Below are 20792 nucleotides of genomic sequence, written 5' to 3' on the forward strand. Positions count from 1 at the left end.
CAGTACCTGGGATTGTTAATGCAATTCATATCTTCGAGACGCTTGCATTCAGGCAGCTCGATCACATTTTTCTCTAACAGGTCATCTAGCATTGCAACCATGTCAGAGTCCGAAAAAGGGTATGTCTTCTGCTCCAGCTCCATCAAGGTGTTTTTGTACTTATCTTGGGTGTGAGAAGGCTCACCTCTCTTTATCTCCTTTGTTTTGTTCTTAGATGAGATTTTGACGGGTGTATAGGAGGTCTTGGTAGAGGTAGTGTTGATCGTAAAAGCTTCCTTGGCAGGCTTCTTCCCATGATTATCCACATTCGGAGCAAACAGTTTGTCCTTCTTGAAGTCGGTGATTGGCTCTTTGTTTTCATGATGGGCGATGCTCAACTCCATGTCATGGGCGCGGATGGCTGACTCTTTGAAGGTTCGCGGTTTGATGCCTTGAATGATGTAGTGTAATCCCCACTGCATGCCTTGGACGCACATCTCGATCGAGGAGATCTCTGAGAGTCTATCTTTGCAGTCAAGGTTTAGAGTGTGCCACCGGTTGATGTAGTCAACGACTGGCTCCTCCTTCCATTGCTTCGTACTTGTTAGCTCCAGCATATTTACAGTGCGGTGGGTGCTGTAGAAGTGGTTCAAGAACTCCCACTCCAATTGCTCCCAGCTTAATAAACTCAAGCTCTAGGTCCGTATACCAGTCGAACGCATTCCGCTTCAGAGAGCAGACAAACTGTTTTGCTAGGTAGTCTCCTTTAGTCCACGCGTTGTTGCAAGTTTCGACGAAATGGGTGACGTGCTTCTTTTCCCTTTCCATCAAACTGCATGAACTTTGGTGGTTGATAACCCCTCGACATCTTCAGGGCGTCAATTTTCTTGGAGTATGGCTTCGAGTACAACACGGAGGTATGTGAGCTCCCTTCGTACTGCGCCTTGATGGTGCTGGCGATCATCTTTTGCAACTGCTAGATAGAGAGAGATCTCATGAGTGCCGCTGCTTAGTCTGGCTCCAGCTTCTCTTCTTCGTCGACTTCACTTTTTAGTGGATCAACCTTTGGGTTAATTTTCACGTCGTGCTACGCCTCTAGTTGGTTGACAAGTATGGCGATTTGCAAGTCTTTCTCTTCCACAATCTGTGTGAGTTTTGCGATCACTTCATTCATTTAAGCTAGCTGCTCCTCGATTGAAGCTGCTCTAGTGGTCATGGCTTGCATGGTTGTGTTGCTGCTCGAGTCGGCATCGAAGAGCAGGGACCCAAAGTACCTCCTCATTAATATGTTTTTTCATTTAATTCCAACAAAAGCCAAACCCTATTTTAGTGCTTGTAAATTTGGATCGAGAGAGGGAGCAGAAGAAGGGAGAAGACAGAAGAAATGAAAACCCACATATAAATCAGAGAAATGATAAAAAATCAAAAATAAAAAAATGAAGGATTTTGGTCTCCTCCAAGAAACACCAAACCAATCACTTAAACTCCAAAAATTCATCAATCAAAAAGCAAACTTAAGCAAACCCAGTTCACAAAACCTACAAATGAAAAGGTAAAAATCGAAGAAGATGGGTGGGTTAGAGAGAGAGAGAGAGAGAGAGAGAGATCTTGTGTATATTCGAAATGTAGAGAGAAAGAGAGAGAGTGTTTGGATGAAGAAGATGGGTGGGTTAGAGAGAGAGCTCTTGGATGAAGAAGATGGGTGGGTTAGCTAGGGTTCTTCGAACTGGAGTTGGGAGTCTGTTTCTCTCTCTCCAAAATGAGAAATGAAGGCTGAAATTTCTAGATAAAAAGTTGAGGTTCTTTGAAATGTTTTATTTTTTTCTCAAGATTTAAAAATTATCCTATTTCTAGTTATTTTTCAAAAAAAAAAATATTGAAATGTAGTTTCTAGGGAGTTCCATAACAATGAGTGGCCAAAAGGAGATACAGATCTTAGATGTACTTGTCCTATTCTACAACAAAAATAAGAAGTTAAGAGCCAATGGAAGTTGTGCATATCTTAGTTGCTGTATAAAGTAATGTTTGACAATACTCTTGTCGTTTAGGGTAAAAGCCACTTAATATGTAAGACTAGGTTATAAATTAATTTATAGTATTTGAGATCACGATACCAGAGACAATTTGTTATATGTCATCTCAAATTGTGGAGTATACAATTTGTTATATGTCAACTCAAATTGTGGAGTCTACTTTAAATGGCACATGAGTGTATAAATCTTATGCTGAAATAAATTAAACTTTATGTGTGTGTATAAGTAGTTAGATTACTTTTGATAGAGCAAATTATTTTTACAGTAGAATCTTAATTTTTTCATGGTATCACAACCAAATTGTTCTAAGTATGAAGCTCAATGTCTACATATCACGTGCTCCATGTATTGTGTTGTCCACATGTTAGATTTAAAATTCTCCACAATGAGTGGGGATGTTGAGAGTATGATTTCCACATCCAACAAAGAATAAACTTTGCATGTGCTAAGATGTATTGTCAATTAGGGTGGTGTTATTCACAAACCTACTTGTTCCACACACCCTTCTCAGTTTTTTTTATCGTTAGATCAAATAAATTGAAGAGAATTAAATGACATAAATTAGTAAAATATATATGAAAGTTAAAAATAAATAAATAAATAAATGTATAAATAGCACACCACTCTTGATTTTACGTGAAACCTCAATTCTTCTTTCTTTTTTTTTTAGAAGGCTGCGATATATATATATATATATATATATATATATTATACAGAAATTATATTTACACACTACATATATATATATATATATTATACAGAAATTATATTTACACACTACAAATTACTTTTGTTATACTTTGTTATTTTTTAATATTTTCTACACACCACTAACACTTGATAGAAAATATTAAAAAATTAAAAAAATGTTGAAAAAGTAATTTGAGTTGTGTGAATATAATCTTCCATTATATATATATTCATCGTAAAATGTTTAAGCAGTAGTAAATACAAAAAGCTGAGAAAAGATTCCAGCACAATTACATGCTGCCATCAGTGAACAAAACATCAAGAATGATATCTAGTGACTCTTTAAACAAGGCGCGCACACAGTGGGAGGAGAGGGCATAACGGACAAAACGATGAGCAGTCTCGTTTGCATGGCAACGCGCATGGGCAACAGTAGCTCCAGTAATCTCAAGTAGCAAAGCTCTCAATTCTGATCATTCAGATGAAGACAAATTCGACCAACGTTAACCCACTAATCTCTCTCTCTCGATCCAAAACTTTCGGATTAGGTGACTGTCACAAGTATCTATCCAAAAGGAGACCGACCACACACAATCCACGATTCTATGGTCCTTGAAACACCATTCAGTAATAACTTTATATAATAAAATATTTGAACACATAAAATTAACACATCCGCAAAATATTCTTTAATATAAATGATATTTATAGTTGTATGTAAATCTTTATTGCGTAAAAAGAACATCAATATGTTTATCGATTTGGTGAGTTTAAGCATCACCAACAATCCTACAAATGAAACAAAAGATGCACCAAAAGACGCCTTGGATTTTTAGAACGAAGACCTCTTGGTCTGGTCACCATGCATTCATGCTACGAGATGTTAACAAGATTGATAATCCTCAAGGGTCTGCTAAGTTAGGCTAGCTAGCTGCCAGCCATTAAAGCCAACTTGGTCCAAAGTCTTTGCTTTTGTAGATCGTAATATTAGGAGCTAGAAGCATTCGTCTTTCGTTTTCTGAATAGAATATTTAAAAGAGGCAGCGAGCTAGGTCGAGCAAGACAAAAGTGTGGAAAATGCATGTAGATATATTGAATTAGATTATCTTGTTAAGGTTAATCCTTTTATACATGCATCACGAGTCCCTAGGAGGAATAGAGTTTTTGGAGAGTAAACAAAGATGACTTCAAAATATAAAAGACCAAATTGATAGTTCTATAAAGAGTAATGATATGGAGATTAAATTTATATATTAAATTTGTAAACTAAATTATGTGTCATCAATAGAAAATGAACATATTTATTAACGTTTAAATAATAATTCAATCATTAATTTTTATGTTATTTAGTTTACAAAACAGGAATTATTTAATCCCACTAAAATCAAGAAGATGAATAAATCACAACTAGTTGTCGCCTGCTTCTTGATCTGACCCAAAACATCAAACCATCAAATGGGGTTTCAACGAACCAACTTTCGTTTGATTGGATGCTCAATATGATGACCAAATTGCATTAGTGGTTATGAGTTCCATGAGGTGAAAGGTTCAGAATATGATGACCCAATGGTTGACTGAAATAATTATACCGGGCCCATTGATATCTTCAGAATAAATTGATTGATTCCTAATTACATAATCATCAACTGGTGAGTTACTGTTCTTTTGGTTAAAGATTATTTTTATGCTGTGATTTGAGTTAGGTCGATAAAGTGTCTGTTTCATTGTATTTGAGTTCGGATTATCTTCTCATCAATATAAATATGAAATGTATGCAATAAACTCGAAATATATATATATATATATATATATATATATATGAAAATAATTGTTTAGTAATTGTACACTACACACTGCCTCACTAGTTAATTTAACTTTCATAGTTATCATTTTTCACACTGTAGCTATCTACTAGGTGTGTATAACTTGTAAGTACTCAAATCTTGAGCCGTATAGTTCTCTTTATGCAAGCTAAATGTGAGGAGTAAATTGCGATATGGATGTAGAAGATGTTTATGTTTGTCAAAGAAATATGTAAGAAGTTTATGTTCAGTTTTGAACAAGGGTGACAAGAATCCTTGACCGCATACAGAGATCTCTCCATCTTCACCTTTTATTATATATTTTTATTGACGTGCTTTCAAACTTCTCCAAACTTCACTGTACAATGACAATGCTATGTATACATGCTACTTGTCATTCCATTTTCACATGCAGAATTTTCTTTCTGATCAGTTTTTAACTTTTTGATATATTGTTCTGTATATGTCTCATTTTGTTATTTAATTGCAAGAAATTATGAATGAATAATATATATATAAGGAGTGAAAAAAGTGTTACATTTATCTGTGTAAACAAAAACAATAATTTCTCTTTCATTGTTAATTAGATTATTAATTTAAAATGTACATTCAAGAAAAATTTAGGAAACTTCATTCTAATCCTTAGTAAAGATAACTTTTAGACTAATATTATGAGTAAGATCAAAATCTAATTTTAGTCCCTTGATACATTAATCACCTCATTTATTAATTATATTTTTTTTGTTTTAATTTTTTTTCTTTCTCTTCCTAATTTTAATGTATTATATTTCATTTCGGCTCATTAATTCAGTATAATATATTTTGGTACTAACATTTCAGTGCATACATTTTGGTACATATATTTCAGTGTATACATTTCAGTGCGTACATTTCGGTATATACATTTCGGTACTAACATTTAGGTACATTAATTTAATATAATAAATTACGGAACAAATATTTTGGTACATACATTTGGGTAGTAACATTTACATTAATTGAGTCTTTCAAGTTTAAAGATTGTTAGATAAAATTAATAAATTTAAAATAAAAAAAACTTTTTTTGGACAAAAAAATAAATTAAAATGTGTATATTAATAATTTTAGACATTGAATAAATTACACATTAATTAATCTGAATTAAGGACACATAAAGGAACTATAATGGATATGTAATCTAATACCATATTTTTATTAAATTTTAATCTTTTTCAAGGATTAAAGTTAAATAACCCCAATCAAATTCATCCCATTAACGTAAATACATTTTATAGTATGAAATATACGATGATATCTTTTGATAAGACATAAAATCTTCCAAACAATACTTGCAGACAATCAAATGGAAGGGCGGAGCCAAGTTTGGCTTGGCTGAAAACGTTAAAGCTTTTTAGTAATCTATCTTCTACTTCTAAATTAGCCATATTTTTCAATTTCTTTCTTTAAAATAACTTATAAACAGTGATGTATCCATTGTAATCTAATTCTTCGTACCAAACGAGGCCAAACATAATGAAGAAATAACAAATTGCAGCTGATAGGCTTGAAGGCTGGGAGACATACATGCATGCATGCATGCATGCGTGAAACTGGTACTGCCTGGAATCTGGCTATATAAGATGTAATGTTCTCTGTAGCAGTCTACGATTTCGTCGGTGGGGGATAACGTGGTGACATGATTTTGGTGACAGCTACTAATTGTGATAATAGACATTACAAGGGAAAAGGATCTTAATGTGTCACACGCAGACTGTTAACGACTTTAATTTGGATAAAATCCAGCTGGTCAAAGTACCTCGAGGTTGAATAATATTGACATGCTTTATTGTGCGAGCATGGACAGTTAGATGTTGAATATATTTCTATTATATTTGTAGTTCCAGTTGCTATTTTAAGTCATGTGATTATTTAACTAGGAAATTGACAGTTTTTTCGAAAGAACCAAAATAATTTACGGTGAACAAATTTGTGAGAATGTGAGGATTAAGTCCCACGTCGGGGAGCGACCAAATCATGCAAAGACTTGTAAGAGGTTGTGCTACTCCTCACTTTGTCAATTGATTTATGGTAGAACCTCAATTTGTTTCATAATATCTTCGCCAAAAAAGCTAATCGCTCGGTGATTGATCAATCTTGGTATCTACTGCTTCCATTCTACATCTTCGAATCTTGAATCTTGATTCTCGATTCCATCTTGATTCTTCATTTTTTTTCATTTCTTCAAGGAATTATTTTCTGCACACCAAATGTTTGAAATATTAATATATCGTTGCTTAAAAAAAATAAAAAAATGAACTAATATTGGTGATCGAGCTTTTGCCACTCCATATTCGAAGGAATAAGTTCTCTATTTATCAATTTTACCCGACCCACGTACCCTAAGTAACTCGTGTTTGTAAACAACCAAAAATGCTCTTTATAACAATCTTATGCGAAGTAGTCATTTAGTTATTTGAGAACAATTTCATACGTGTTGGAGAATAGATCACACATTATGATAAAATATTCTTCAATTAATATATGGGAGTTTCCATCCCTTAGATGGCTTTGTGATAAAACTCAACACTTAATAATAGGTAATAAATTTGAAACAATATCAATGATATTGGTGATGGACCATGCTTGAGTTACAAAGTTTATCAATACGTACACTGTCACATCCCGGCCCGGGATGGACCACTTCCCGGGCCCGCTCCACCACCGTAGCACGATATTGTCGGCTTTGGGCTTACCATTCCCTCACGGTTTTGTTTTTGGGAACTCACGAGCAACTTTCCAGTGGGTCACCCATTTTGGGATTGCTCTAGCCCCCTTCTCGCTTAACTTCGGAGTTCCAACGGAATCCGAAGCCAGTGAGCTCCCAAAAGGCCTCGTGCTAGGTAAGGATGGGAATATACATTTAAGGATCACTCCCCTGGGCGATGTGGGATGTTACAATCCACCCCCCTTAGGGGCCCGACGTCCTCGTTGGCACATTTCCGGCCAGGGATTGGCTCTGATACCAATTTGTCACATCCCGGCCCCGGCGGGACCACTTCCCGGGCCCGCTCCACCACCGTAGCACGATATTGTCCGCTTTGGGCTTACCATTCCCTCACGGTTTTGTTTTTGGGAACTCACGAGCAACTTCCCAGTGGGTCACCCATCATGGGATTGCTCTAGCCCCCTTCTCGCTTAACTTCGGAGTTCCTATGGAACCCGAAGCCAGTGAGCTCCCAAAAGGCCTCGTGCTAGGTAGGGATGGGAATATACATTTAAGGATCACTCCCCTGGGCGATGTGGGATGTCACATAGTATAGTATAGTACTTTCTTCTTCTTTTTTTGTTAATATTTAGGGACGTAATATTAGGCAGCATAATCTTGCATGCAGCTTACGTGGCCTCATTGAATAAGAGAGGTGATTATATAACATATACTTGTCCTTCTAACAGGACACGTCTCGTTGGAATGGTGAACAAGCTAGGGTGGTACCGAACCCCATTGACTTCCCAATTTGCTTCGCTTGCTTTGCTCCCTTATTGTATATTTATATACACCTTAACACTTCCCCTACAGCAACATTTCTGCTCTTTTGCTTCTCCTCTCTCTCTCTCTTCCAAACATAGATTAACTTTTTCTTGACCAACTAATATTATGGGGAAAATTCCTTGTTGTGAGACGAATGGATTGAAAAAGGGTCCATGGACTCCGGAGGAAGATCATAAACTCGTTCATTACATTCAGAAACACGGGCATGGGAGATGGCGAACCGTCCCCAAGAATGCAGGTTAGTTTTATTACAAATTAGTAATCATCACGTCTTAAATTTTCTTTCATGGTGGATTGTTCCATGTTTAATTATATATAATTGAATTAAGTACAAATAATTCACTAAGTTTGTGAAGTTTCCTGGTCATTTATTGTTTTGTGTATAGGACTGAAAAGGTGTGGAAAGAGTTGTCGCCTTCGGTGGGCAAACTATTTGAGACCTGATATTAAGAGAGGGAGGTTCTCACTGGAAGAAGAAGAGACCATAATACAGTTACACAGTGTTTTGGGAAACAAGTACGTACATATACACTAGAAAATATCTTACTAAAATTTTGTTGTTCATGTTTTAGTTTTCCATTTTATCAAAAACATTCTACTCATGCGTGTGGTCTCATATCCTAGTGGACAAAGTTCTAGGTTTCATGCTTTGTTTCAATCCATTGAAAAAAAATTCTTCTTTTAACTGATTTTTATCCAAAACAATTTTGAACTTTTGTTGGCATGTGGTCTCATATCCTAATGGAAAGGGTTCCGGGTTTCCACTCATGCGTCTTGAGTCGAAACTTCCCATTTTCCTAAATTATTGTAATAGTTTCAAATCCTTCCCCACCCCTTAATAATAATAAATTTTAAAATAAAAAAAAAAAAAAAAAAAAAAAAAGAACTTTTGTCTACTCCATAAATCTTTTAATTTATAAAGATTAGGTTTGTCGCTATGTATCAAGAAGGGAGCTTAGGACATTTTATGTCATCACAACTGTCAATTTAAGCTAAGCCATATTTAGATAAGTCTTGATTGAAGAGTGGACAAAAGTAGTGTACAAGTCAATGCCAATTTTTCATTTCAGTACTTAACTATAAGCTAATTAAGATGATCTCTTTCTATCTAGGTGGTCTACCATTGCTTCTCGCTTGCCAGGAAGAACAGATAATGAGATCAAGAACTATTGGAACACACACATCAGAAAGAGGCTATTAAAAATGGGGATTGATCCTGTCACTCATACTCCTCGTCTCGATCTTCTTGAACTCACCTCCCTTCTCTCATCAACCCTTTGTAACTCATCGTCAGATAATTTGCAGCTTAATATTCCGAATCTGCTCAGTATTGGACCTATAATGGATCCAGAGCTCCTCAACTTAACCGCTACTTTGTTATCAAGCCAACGCAGACCGCAATCATCCTATCCTGAATTTCCTTCAAAGAATCATGCTCAACAAAACCCACTTTCCCTTTTACAAAACAATGATCAAAACCAATTTCAATCAAACCAGCTCCCAAGTATTGCCCCATTTCTAAACCAACCCCTTATCACTGATTTTGGCCACCCTTGTTCTACAAATGGAGCCGATCAGAGTAGTTTTGTTCCCATAATAACAAACCAGGTGGACTCGTATGACTCTTACTACGAGTCAATCATTAGCCATAATATTCCAGGACAAGATTACCAGCCGGCGTGCATTTCTGATAACGTTAATAATCAAAGCTTTCAAAATATGTGTAGTTTTGGTTCGCTGCTATCAACACCTTCCTCAAGTCCGGCCACCACTACGTATGCCAATTGTTGCACAGAAGATGAGAGGGATAGTTTTTGCAGCAATATCTTAAATATGTATCATGACATTCCCAATGACTTAAACGTCACCCAACTTCTGTGAGAAAAACGTTATTAATAATTATTAGACGAGGGGGCTGTGTAGCAAGCAGGAATTTTGTTCGCTCATGAGTCATGCGAATCAAAGTTTGTGTGAACTTTTTAATATTGCACTCTGATTTTAGCTAGGGCCTTGAAGTAATCTGAAATTCACGTGAATCTCATCATTTATATATTTTTGAAAAATGACTTGATACTTGATACGATGGTTAATCTTGACTTGATTTATGATGGTTTTATTATTTTGTTTTAGGCTAATTACGTCTTAGGTGACTTCTAAATGCATCACAGAATTTTAGTTCCTCACATTGCATTATAAAGTTTTAGTATCATATCAATTAGTGAAGGATGTACATTGGGACCGAGGGAGTCCCAATACCACCCAAAGTTCGGGAAATATACATGCCGGCTGGCTTGAAGTCGGGCTGCATGAGGTTTATGACGAGGGCGAAGAGGAAGCAGAGATCAAGGGAATGGAGCATGTCAGCGATTTGAATGTTGGCTGCGATATCAGGAGGAAAGTGATTGCACGAATAAAAAAAAGTGTAGAGCTGACTATTTTAGTATTAAATAATAAGCTAAAGTTTTAAGTTATACTTGAGTTTAAAACAATGAATCCAAGATCAACTTATTTTCATGTTAGACCTACATTTCCTTTAAGTTCTTCATTTTTTTTTTTAAACGATAGGATAATCTACGTTAAATTTAACTAAACTACAGAAAGAGATTCAAACACATGACCTTGCATGCGTGAGCAAATGCTTTAACCAACTGAGCCATTTATGCTAATGTTAGCTAGTGCCATTAGCCTTATTTTGGAACACTTTAAATCTTCATAAGGTGTCATAGTAAATTTTCTTCATAAAGTGTCATAGTAAATTTAGAGTGCAGGATTACAACACAAGTGATAAGTCTCATATAATGGCGCGGATGTACGTGCGAAGAAGTTCAAGATCTTGTAGTAAACATTTAATATATATATATATATATAATATAATTGTGTACCAAACAAAAACACTACTTAATGACCCAACAAAAATAAGAATGGACTTCAAGATGGTCCTTGTACATGTTACCGTTCATAAAAAATTTCTTTAAGTACAAGAACTTCAATATGTTTAGAAGAAGGGGGAAAGGAAGAAAAAAAAAAAAAAAAAAAAGAAACTTGGCTAAATCCGAATGCGGAACCTCAGCAATTGGCATGAATCTATGTAGCAAATTCAAACACCATCCCCCAGCATATTGGCAAAATTACGCAGTTTCAGCAAATTCCTGCACTGCCTCTTTTACACCTTTGAACATCTCCGGTCTCATCTTCCAGTGTCGACAAATGTGGTGTCCCTCAACTTAACTACTAAGTCTCTCAAAGAAGTAAAGGTATCCCATGTCCTTGGGAGGATTAACGGAAGCTCCAACTTTGTCGTCATTGAAAATAACCCATCTGCCACCTTTCAAGATGTGAGCAACATAATGACCACATTGAGTAGATGTTCCGATGTGGCTTACAATTCCAATCAGTCTATATCCTGCATAGAACCAAGCGACAACAGTTCTCAAAACCCTAAAATTGAACACATCGGATGTCTTCATGTAATTACTGTTTAACACGTATCACATATGCATCACATATATACATCTATCAGAGGTCTAAGATACTTACTCCCTGCTCCATCAGGCAGTCCAGCATCAATCGCAGCAGGTGCAGTGTCAGATGTTGTCGCATCCATGTCCGATGAAGCAGAAGCATTAGGATTGTTGAATATCCAATCCGTGGCTTTCTCGATGTCACCACCCTGTCAAATATACATAATTTAAAGATAAGCAAAGGTTACCAAAATCTTCTGTAGTTAGACAAATACACAAACAGCTGCCTATTCTAGAAATAAAAAGGAGCTCCTAAAAAGTTTTACCGATGCTTTCAGTGCCTTCCGAGCAGTGTCTTCTTGAAAACCAAATGAAATCAACATATCAACTTTTGATTGGTCAACCGCACTGTGTCCCCCTTGAGAAATGGGAGCATCTATATCTGCAAATGGAAGAGCGCATCAGTATCATTTTGTTCCCTAAACATAACAGCTCACAGCTCAAAAGCTAACTCTTGCTAGAAAGATGACTACTTTCTGAGATGAAAGACATTCTGGCAAGAACCTTGTTGCATTACCTGCATCATCCATGTGAGAAAGTAGCCAATTCATTGCCTCTTCCACTCCAGTATTTGACGTGTTAATGGCAGCCTTCTGACAGTGAAAATTATTAAAACCCATTGAAACAAGCTGGAAAACAATACTCTCGTCGGCAACAGGCTCATTTGGTTCCTCCTCTTCCCCTGAAACTGAATAGTCTAGTCAACGCATAATTCAGAGAGAAGCACAAATATCATTTTAAATTAGCCAAGCGCATGTATGCAAATACCATAAAAGACCAAAATATGCAAAAGAGACTCGTGGTGCTTGCACATTTTCTAAATTCAATTAGTAAAGGACATGTCTAAGGAGCATAATGCAATTACATGCTAAAAACGTGATTTTAACACTTTTGTTTGGCTGCAAGTTCATAGACTTCCAAAATATGAGAGTACTTGGGTTTAATTATGATATGACAATACAAAGATCCACTGAAATGCACTACAATTTGAGTGAAAATTCCACGTAAAATGCACTTAAGGGAACATCCACGAACATATGCAGGCACCATCGAGAAGTTCTTACAATTTCTCCAAAAAATATTCAATAAGATATTGGGAAAATAAAATTGTAACACATACCACCCTCCGGCAACAACTCTTCACCAGGTTGGAGTCCCTTGCTGCGCATGTGACTGATATCTATGATATCAGGAACATCTATATATACATCTGCAGAGACGGATACAGAAAACAATGAGAAGCCTATAAAAAACCAGAAGTATTAATGCATAACAATTTAGGAACCCAGCAGAAAATACCAAGTTTTTTCGGCACCCAGCCCACTTCCATTACAAACTTTCGCATGTGCAACACCAGATAATCAGGGAACGAAGTTAGACCTGCACTCCTGCAATGTATTAAAATAGATTTAAGAAAGAAAATATAATTTTTCAGTAGGCATCAAGATTATTCAAGGCATGCTTAGTTAACAGTTCGGAAATACATGATAAAAGAACATCTTAACTTGTAGTGGAACGGAATTAACCAATTTTCCTTCCTAAACATCTTAACTTGCAGTGGAACAGAATTAACCAAAATTAGTGGACAGCTCCATCATTTTGTTTATCCAAATAACTTCAAGTCCTCCACATGCATTCTTGTCCATCAATCAGCCTTTAGCAGACGAAAATAACATAACTTAAAAATAATTTGACACCAGCAATCAGAAAGCTTACTTCACAGCCGTTGTCTTGGCCTTCAAACCAGTGCTGTAAAAATCCTGTATCTCTTCGGGAGATGAAAAGCTTGCAAGGCATGCTTCTAGAGGAACCCTTGGACGTACAATCTCATCACTGGATCTGGAAGAACTCACATTCTTAGTTCAAAGTGTGCAAGGAGATCAAAAACGACACCATGATATTGAATTTGAAACCATATAAACTTACACTTCCTTGCCTTCCGCAATCTTTTCTGCTTTCAATTTCTGAAAGGCTTCAAGTTCTTCTGAATTTTCAAAGTAAGAAGAAAACAAGAGTATCAGCTTCTGGTTCATGTTTCAGCATCAATAGTGATTAGTGACTCAAGACCATCAACAGTGGCCCAAGAAGAAACTCACCCTTATTAGTGGCAGCATGAAGTGGGATGTTTAATGAGAGAATGTAGTCAACCCTTCTATTGTAAGTAACTTTCCCAGACGAACACATAATACGATCTTCAATGCCAAACTTAAAACTCCTCGCAGGATCCACTTCAGATCTTCCAGAATGAACTCGTTCAACTTGGTCAAGAAAATGAAGGAAGAACTCCAAGGCATCCTAAACAAAATTTGGTTTCAATTATTTACGTTAAACAGCAAAAGTCATATGTGAGAGGATCAAATATTGTTCTCCCAGTTGCATATGCTTTTAATTGTTTACTGCTTTGTTAGCTGTTCATTAAAATTTAAATGTTGTGGATTAGTTTCTAACAGCTAGTTTCTTAGTCGCTTCTTCTCACATGCCAAGTGTAGGCCACGTGTTATAATCGCAATGGATGAATGGTTGAGTGGCTGATATAGGATCTTGTGTCAGAAAAATATCATTATTCTTGTACCTCTTGCTCAGATATGAGATTTACAGAAATATAGAAACGTTCTCTCTGCCATTTTCTTGCTTCATCCTTTTGTCATTTACATTATAAATTCACACATGGATATTAATCGAGGTTTTAAACTTCAATTTTTTAGTAAATAAGACAATAAAAATATTTTAAAAAAACACCACGCATCTTCTTCAAGGATAAAAAAACAGACTTCTGTAAAAAATTGCAAATCTTTTGTCATAGATCATAAGAGATGGTGAATGTACCTGTTGTCTCATGGAAGAAAATTCAGAATGGCTGGCAGCTATAACCGCCTTAAACATACGAGGAGGTATCCCTTCCTGTTTCTAATATTATTTGAAGGTGGATTAAAACAAAAGAGAGACAGAACAAGTCAAAAGGAAATCTCTGAATGAACCTGGCATATTAAACGGCGGAAGCATGTTCTTTTTATTGATTTTTTAAAGTATAAGAAATTGAGGTAAGTATTGGGAAAGTATCGAGAAATATGCATACAACAGTCTCATCAAGATTCAATATAAAAGTGAACAGGAAACAAATCACTAGCATGTTGAGTTCAAATTTACACAGCAATACCAAAACACTAACAATGAATAAGCATAGATAAGTACGGCACTTAGAATGCAGATGCTTATCCAGAGAGCTTACTAATTTTGTTGTAGGGGCAATGGCATTTGTACGATCTTTTTCCTGGACAACATATAAGAAATCTCAGCCACCATCAAGCAAACAGAAACCGTCAAATCAAATAAACCATTTTGCTAATACAAACATACCTCGGTTACAGGAACGGAGTATTTACCAGACAGCAAACCATGCGCCAGCTTTGTTCTGCCATATAACACAGAAATCTTAAGTACAAATGACCTTGCACAGAAAACCTTCCTAAACCAGTTTTTTTATGACTCAACTTAATTTTCTTAGAATGATAGGCCGAGGAAGAGGGAAAAGAACTACTTGCAGAAGTATAAAAAATAAAAATAAAAAAACAGACCTACACATGCAGACACTTGTGTTTACACCAATAATTGCAAAGCAATTAATGTCGAACACAAGACTCACATTAACAAGTAACACAGCTTAGCTTTCTTAGCGTGAATAGCAACATATAGTTAACCACAATAGATAATAGAAATGCACATAGAATCAACACTAAGAATCCGCTAACTACTTACAACTGCATGTTCAGGTCTACAGTGGGGTCAGCTGGTGCTTTCTCAAAAGCCATTTTCAAACTTTGATTCTTGAAGTATCTGATCAAATGTAATAACAAAATATTAACCGGTATGAAACATTTCTCTTCTAAATTGATTTGTTTTCATTGAAACTAAATAACATAAAGTGTAAACTCGCCCGGAATAGAAAGAGTGTGTTGAAAACACAACTTGCATAGTCGCTGCCATATAACAGCTGCAATAAAACAAAATGAGAAATCAAGACATTGTCAATAGATACAATGTCTTCAGAATACTAAACAGGTACCAAATATACCTGTTTCCAAGATTGACAAGTCCATTGTAACCAGGTCCAAATATCGGTTCAACCTCCTGTCCACTTTCTTGAATCCGGTTCCAGTCAAAATTGGTATTCTGGTCAAGCTCTCTTTCAGCAGTTGTCATTTCTGTCTGAAAACAAGAATGGTATCAGCTATTCTATCAAATTTAACACTGACAGAATAATATTACCAAAAGCACAGCAATCCAAATGCACAATTTCCAAGAAAACATTTGGAATGTTAAGAAATTTCAGGGAAACAAAATACTGAACTTCAAAAGCAAATCAGAAGTCAGAGATATCTGGTTTTCATTGGAACATTCACGATTGACCATGCACTTTAACCAAATGGTCCAGCAAGGGAGTGCTTTAACCAAAGGTAAGAGGAATATGTGATCAATCCCCCGTTCGGAGAGTGCTGACTCTTCTGTGCAACACAGAAATGCAACCAAAAGAGAAAACTTCAAGACCTGTTCAAAGAGCTAGAGTCCAGAAATCTTCTGTAGCTGTTACAGAACTTATGATATCATTACTGTATTTAAAATCCAAACCATTAGATTACTGGCATGCAACAGATTTCTTCCTCTTAAAAGATGAACATTAGATCTTTCATACCTCATTGTATTATTAAAAAGTTGACCCAGTCAAACATTTCACAAGTTTTGTTATCCTGCTAGAACATTATAATTGTCTTCAATTATATCTAAAAGATATCCCTAACACACTAAAAAGTGAAATTTTCATTCATAACGGGAAATAAATTTATTCAAATATGTGTATAAAAATACAATACCACATGTTTCATTTCAATCTTTGCAAGGAAAATCCACTGGTATATAATTTGACAATAACTGAATCATTTCACATTTGGTAATGAGAATGCCACATAAAGATTTAATCCAACTAATAAAAAAATAATAGTTAAACTCTCTATATTAAGAACATTTTTTAGCATACGTTAAGAATAGAGGAGCCCTGCTTGGAACAAAAAAAATAGAGAATTAGGAGGTCCAAAACACATTTCAGAAAAGATGAAACTAACCTTCAGTAATGATGAGAAATCAATGCCAAAAAATGCCAGATGTTGCGCTAAAAGTGGGTCTAATACACTATCATCCTCTGGGTATGAGAAAACATCTGAGCTGCCACAATATGTCAGTTATCAATAGAAATCAATACATGTAACACAAACTCATTCATTTGAAATAATCAACTACTAGGTCATGTTTGCCAGGATTTGTCTGCTAAACAGCATGTTTTTCATTCATGAACATGAACCAGATAAAATTGCGTAACTTTTATGTACTTACAAACACAAGCACATGATGAATACGATAAGTAATTGCAGAGATTTTAACAACACAAGGCAGCATTACCTGCTCCTTCCAGATCAGCTGTAATTGTCCCCAGCTTTACAGCAAGAGGATAGCCTGTTTCCTTATAGTGTTCAATGGCATGGTCGTTGCCACCAGTTCCATCCCAATTTTTCCTCCCACAAAGGATCATTCCATCAGTTAGATTTAACCAAAGGTTTTCTCTTTTATCACACTTGCAACATTTCCAGCCAGATGAAGGAATAATAATACCATTGTCAATCTGTTGAAAATTCGTTGCATAAGCACTAACTTGCTTCTTCTCGGCTGTCCATGCTGCAAGTTGTTCTTTCCTCTCAGCACCCTCAGCCAATAAAATGGCATCAACTGCCAATCTTACCTGCAGAAAAAAGTCATAATTGTTCCCTATTTGCTCTCTTATTTATTTCACATCAATAATGATCTAGAACAAATAGAAAGGAATGAGCACCTTCTCTGGTAATTCGACAGAAGGAAATGGAAGAGTTACATAATCAGGCAGTAGGACTATATTGTGTGTTTCTTCATATTCAGCCTCATTGTTATCAAATCCCCCATCGACACCTACAAATCATACCACAGGTTAAAATTTGTTTCGCCACAACAGAACATCTACTACTAGTACACAGTACGATAACCATTGGGTCTTGCAGAGCAAGCAATATTAACACTAAAAACATGATGAGCCTGTACCAACCACATCAAATAATACAGATACAAATTGTAGTAGTATGTACTAAGGAAAGATCCATAAAATTTGCATCTTGTCTATTTACCTCAAAAGTTTTAATAGAAACATTTTGGCTTATATAGTTTGGAAAATAGGACTCAGCACTACCATACTAGAAATAGAGAGATAGAGCGAGCGGTTCTTCAAATTTGAATAAGATTTATTTGCAAATACCAACTTATTTGCGTGTGTTCCTCGCCAACAGACATTATTTGCTTCGATATTAACAAAGAGAGATCAGGTTCCTTTTTCTCCTTTGAAGATTATACACATTCATTTTGTTTTCAGTGAGAACTGTTAAAACTCTTACTGTTCGATGACTATACATATGCTGCATGCGTTGTAGTCTAAATACTATCAAATCAGGATATGTCATCCAACATGCATAATGGTGCCTCTAAATAGCATAGATTGCAAAAATACATCATCCAAACTCAGTAATTTCCAATACCGCAAAGGCATAGATCATTTTGATTAAAATTACCTATAGCCATGAGTGTGGGTTTCTTCAAAGGCCTATCTTCAGGAACCAACACTTTTGTTTGCTTTATATGCAAATAAACTGGATTTCCAGTCTTTTCATAGTTCCAGCCCACACAATCCTTCCCAAAAGCAAGAAATGTGTTCATGTCCACAAACAAACCACCTTCTGATCTCTGAAAACCATCACGGAATAACCATTAGAGAAAACAAACCCACAAATAAAATAAATTGTATGAAATTATTTAAGCGAACTCCTGATACAACCAAGAACTTTTCAACATTTAAATGTTAAGGGAAATTGAAGCCTCTTAGCCCTTATAACTTCTTAAAAAAAAAAGGGACAAAAAATCAGTCACAACAACCTAAAACCAAACACTATTCATTGTATAAGAAACCAAGTAATTGAAACCCTACGAATATGTTTCATACTAAGTTATTTAGGTATTTGCTTTTATGAACATGCAGAAAACTTCACCAACTATATTGAACTCGTAATTCATAGTTACTTTGCATGTATGTCAACCAAGTATCGTAAGTAAATTGCTCCCAGTTGTTCAGTCATTTGATAACCAGAGTCACTTTCCTTCTGTACACTTTTCCGGCATCCAAACTATGAAAGTGGAAATTGCACCAGTAAAATACAAGGAAAAAAGAAAACGAAACAAACACAGTGATAAGCCATAAAAATCATTGAAGTGCAGCAAAAATCAAAGCAGCATTTGGAAGAAACACTCAAATTCGAAAACACTAGCTATTGAGAAATCAAGGGAAAATAAAAATTAACACAAAGGGCAGTATTAGTATAGTGAGCAAATCCTGAATTCGTCGTAGCAGCTTCTAGTTGTTTCCTATACTTCCTCAGCAGCCAAACAGCACCGGAGCCACATTAAGGGCTACCCTGGGCTGTAGCCCAGGTAGCTTTTGGTAGAAAATAAAATTTTACATGTAGTTTTTACTGATTTTCGAATGTAGCCCACCATATATTTAGTTACTGATTTGAATTCTATTGGTTTAATTATATAATACAGTTTAGAAATCATCTCTTTTTCTCACATATTTTTTCTCATCGCTTCTTGTACATGCACAAGTTTGAATTTGTTTGAATAACAAAAATTCTTGGCTCACCTTGTGAAAATTTTCTTAAGTTAGCTGATACTGTCAAAAAATTTCTTTGTTTATAAAGATTTAAATCTTTAAGCTAGCCCATCTGGTAAAAAATTTCTAGCTCCGCCATTGCCAAACAGAAGACAAGTAAACATGCTAATCCCCTGTTTGGCCGGCGAGAAAGCTCGAGAAAATTCAACAGAAGAACGAAACCAAATTCTAAAGTATTGAGCTTGGAGTAGATAAAGTGAGTGAGAGCAAAATTGGAGGGAAATTGGTTACCGGAGTGTCGAAAGAGATGCAGCATTCTTGCTTGTAGATGCGGTTGGTGGGTTCCGGGATCCGAACCCGGGAGAGATTGGATCGGACCAGGTCCATAGGATCCAGCATCGCTCTCTCTGCAGAAACAAAGGGTTTTGAAATTGGATAGGGACGAGAGGGAGAGACAGAGAGAGGGCGAGAATATGGTTCTTTGCCCTAAGTGCAAAGTTTCTGTATGCTTCTTGCATACAAAAACAACACTGAATATGTTTTGGAAAGTGTCATCTATTTAAATTATATTTTATAAATTATATGATTTTGTGATTGAATTTTATTTAAATATTATATAATTTCTAATATGATATAAAAAGTTAATTTCCTATCATTACTTTTTCGAAATTTCTTTAGTTGTCTTTCCCATCTCAACAAGAGTTGAAAAAACAAATAATATTGGGAAGATTAAATTTTTAAATTAAATGCTGTATCACCAATAAGAAATAACACTTCAATCGATGTTTAATTAATAATCAAATCATCTAAATCACATCATTTGGTTTGATTTAGTTTGAAGAATTTAGCCTTCTTAACATTACTATAAAAGAAGTTAGCAATTTGGTAGAGAACATGGGACTCTAGTGGTTTTTGTATTGTATCATGGGGTTTGAAGTTAGGAAGCCTACTATATATAGAGCCCAACAAAATGTAGTTTATTTGGGTTTAACTTGATAAAATTCTTTTTCTTCAAGCGTTACTTTAAGGATAGTGTTATTCATACATATTTTTACTTTTCACACATCCTTATTAATTTGTGGTTATTTATATTCTTCAACTCATTCATCTAACGGTCAAAATTTGATAACGGTGTGTGAGAAGTAAAAATGAGTATGTGAATAGAACTTTCATACTTTAAAACCTCGTCGACCTCTACATTACATAACAACATCATAACCAATAAAGGCACAAACACGTTTAAAAAATTAGAAAATAAAATATGAAATCGACTGTTTGGAGGCCTCTGCATAAGATAAGACTTCATACTTTTTTCATATTGCCATTTAGGTTGAACGAATCATCATGCTTGTTGAATCCCAAATCACAATTCAGATTTTCGGTAGATACCTGCCAAAATTTTCACCATTGCATTTGTTACGTACTCTTTGGTTGGTGCTAGGGCTGGGTTTGGTTGGCAACCGTGTCAAATTCCTTGTGCCACCTGTCAGCCACATATACATA

General features: G+C 35.6%; 2 protein-coding genes across 3 annotated transcripts; one reads left to right on the forward strand and one right to left on the reverse strand.

Moving 5' to 3' along the window:
* The first annotated feature begins 7939 nt into the window (after positions 1–7939).
* On the forward strand, positions 7940–10134 carry LOC137716193 (transcription factor MYB41-like). The gene is made up of 3 exons (XM_068455604.2): positions 7940–8271; positions 8420–8549; positions 9146–10134. Exons 1-3 carry the CDS (start codon positions 8139–8141, stop codon positions 9912–9914), a joined length of 1032 nt encoding a protein of 343 aa, XP_068311705.2. The 5' UTR covers positions 7940–8138; the 3' UTR covers positions 9915–10134.
* A 732-nt stretch (positions 10135–10866) lies between these two features.
* Positions 10867–19819, reverse strand: LOC137715227 (ubiquitin carboxyl-terminal hydrolase 14). 2 transcript variants are annotated; one of them, XM_068454475.2, is made up of 20 exons: positions 19581–19819; positions 18196–18367; positions 17433–17545; positions 17006–17342; positions 16672–16766; positions 15627–15760; positions 15489–15545; positions 15311–15388; positions 14912–14966; positions 14784–14825; positions 14381–14461; positions 13651–13849; positions 13481–13538; positions 13271–13393; positions 12854–12942; positions 12675–12764; positions 12072–12236; positions 11821–11936; positions 11571–11703; positions 10867–11436 (listed from the first exon to the last, which is right to left on the reverse strand). In XM_068454475.2, exons 1-20 carry the CDS (start codon positions 19686–19688, stop codon positions 11258–11260), a joined length of 2424 nt encoding a protein of 807 aa, XP_068310576.2. In that variant the 5' UTR covers positions 19689–19819; the 3' UTR covers positions 10867–11257. The 2 variants fall into 2 exon arrangements, with proteins under 2 accessions (XP_068310576.2, XP_068310574.2); XM_068454473.2 differs by having other exon boundaries at positions 12072–12242.
* Between the last annotated feature and the right edge of the window lie 973 nt (positions 19820–20792).

This window comes from Pyrus communis, chromosome 3 (assembly GCF_041283825.1).
Source record: "Pyrus communis isolate YQ-2024b chromosome 3, ASM4128382v1, whole genome shotgun sequence".
Taxonomy (NCBI): Eukaryota; Viridiplantae; Streptophyta; class Magnoliopsida; order Rosales; family Rosaceae; genus Pyrus; species Pyrus communis.

Coding starts and splice junctions, on each gene's coding strand:
- LOC137716193 (XM_068455604.2), top strand. CDS start 8,139: ATGGGGAAAATTCCTTGTTGTGAGACGAATGGATTGAAAAAGGGTCCA. Junction 8,272..8,419: donor AACCGTCCCCAAGAATGCAG/GTTAGTTTTATT, acceptor TTTTGTGTATAG/GACTGAAAAGGTGTGGAAAG. Junction 8,550..9,145: donor CACAGTGTTTTGGGAAACAA/GTACGTACATAT, acceptor CTTTCTATCTAG/GTGGTCTACCATTGCTTCTC.
- LOC137715227 (XM_068454473.2), bottom strand. CDS start 19,688: ATGCTGGATCCTATGGACCTGGTCCGATCCAATCTCTCCCGGGTTCGG. Junction 13,850..14,380: donor TTTCTTCCATGAGACAACAG/GTACATTCACCA, acceptor AATTTTGTTTAG/GATGCCTTGGAGTTCTTCCT. Junction 12,765..12,853: donor CTGGGTGCCGAAAAAACTTG/GTATTTTCTGCT, acceptor CCGTCTCTGCAG/ATGTATATATAGATGTTCCT.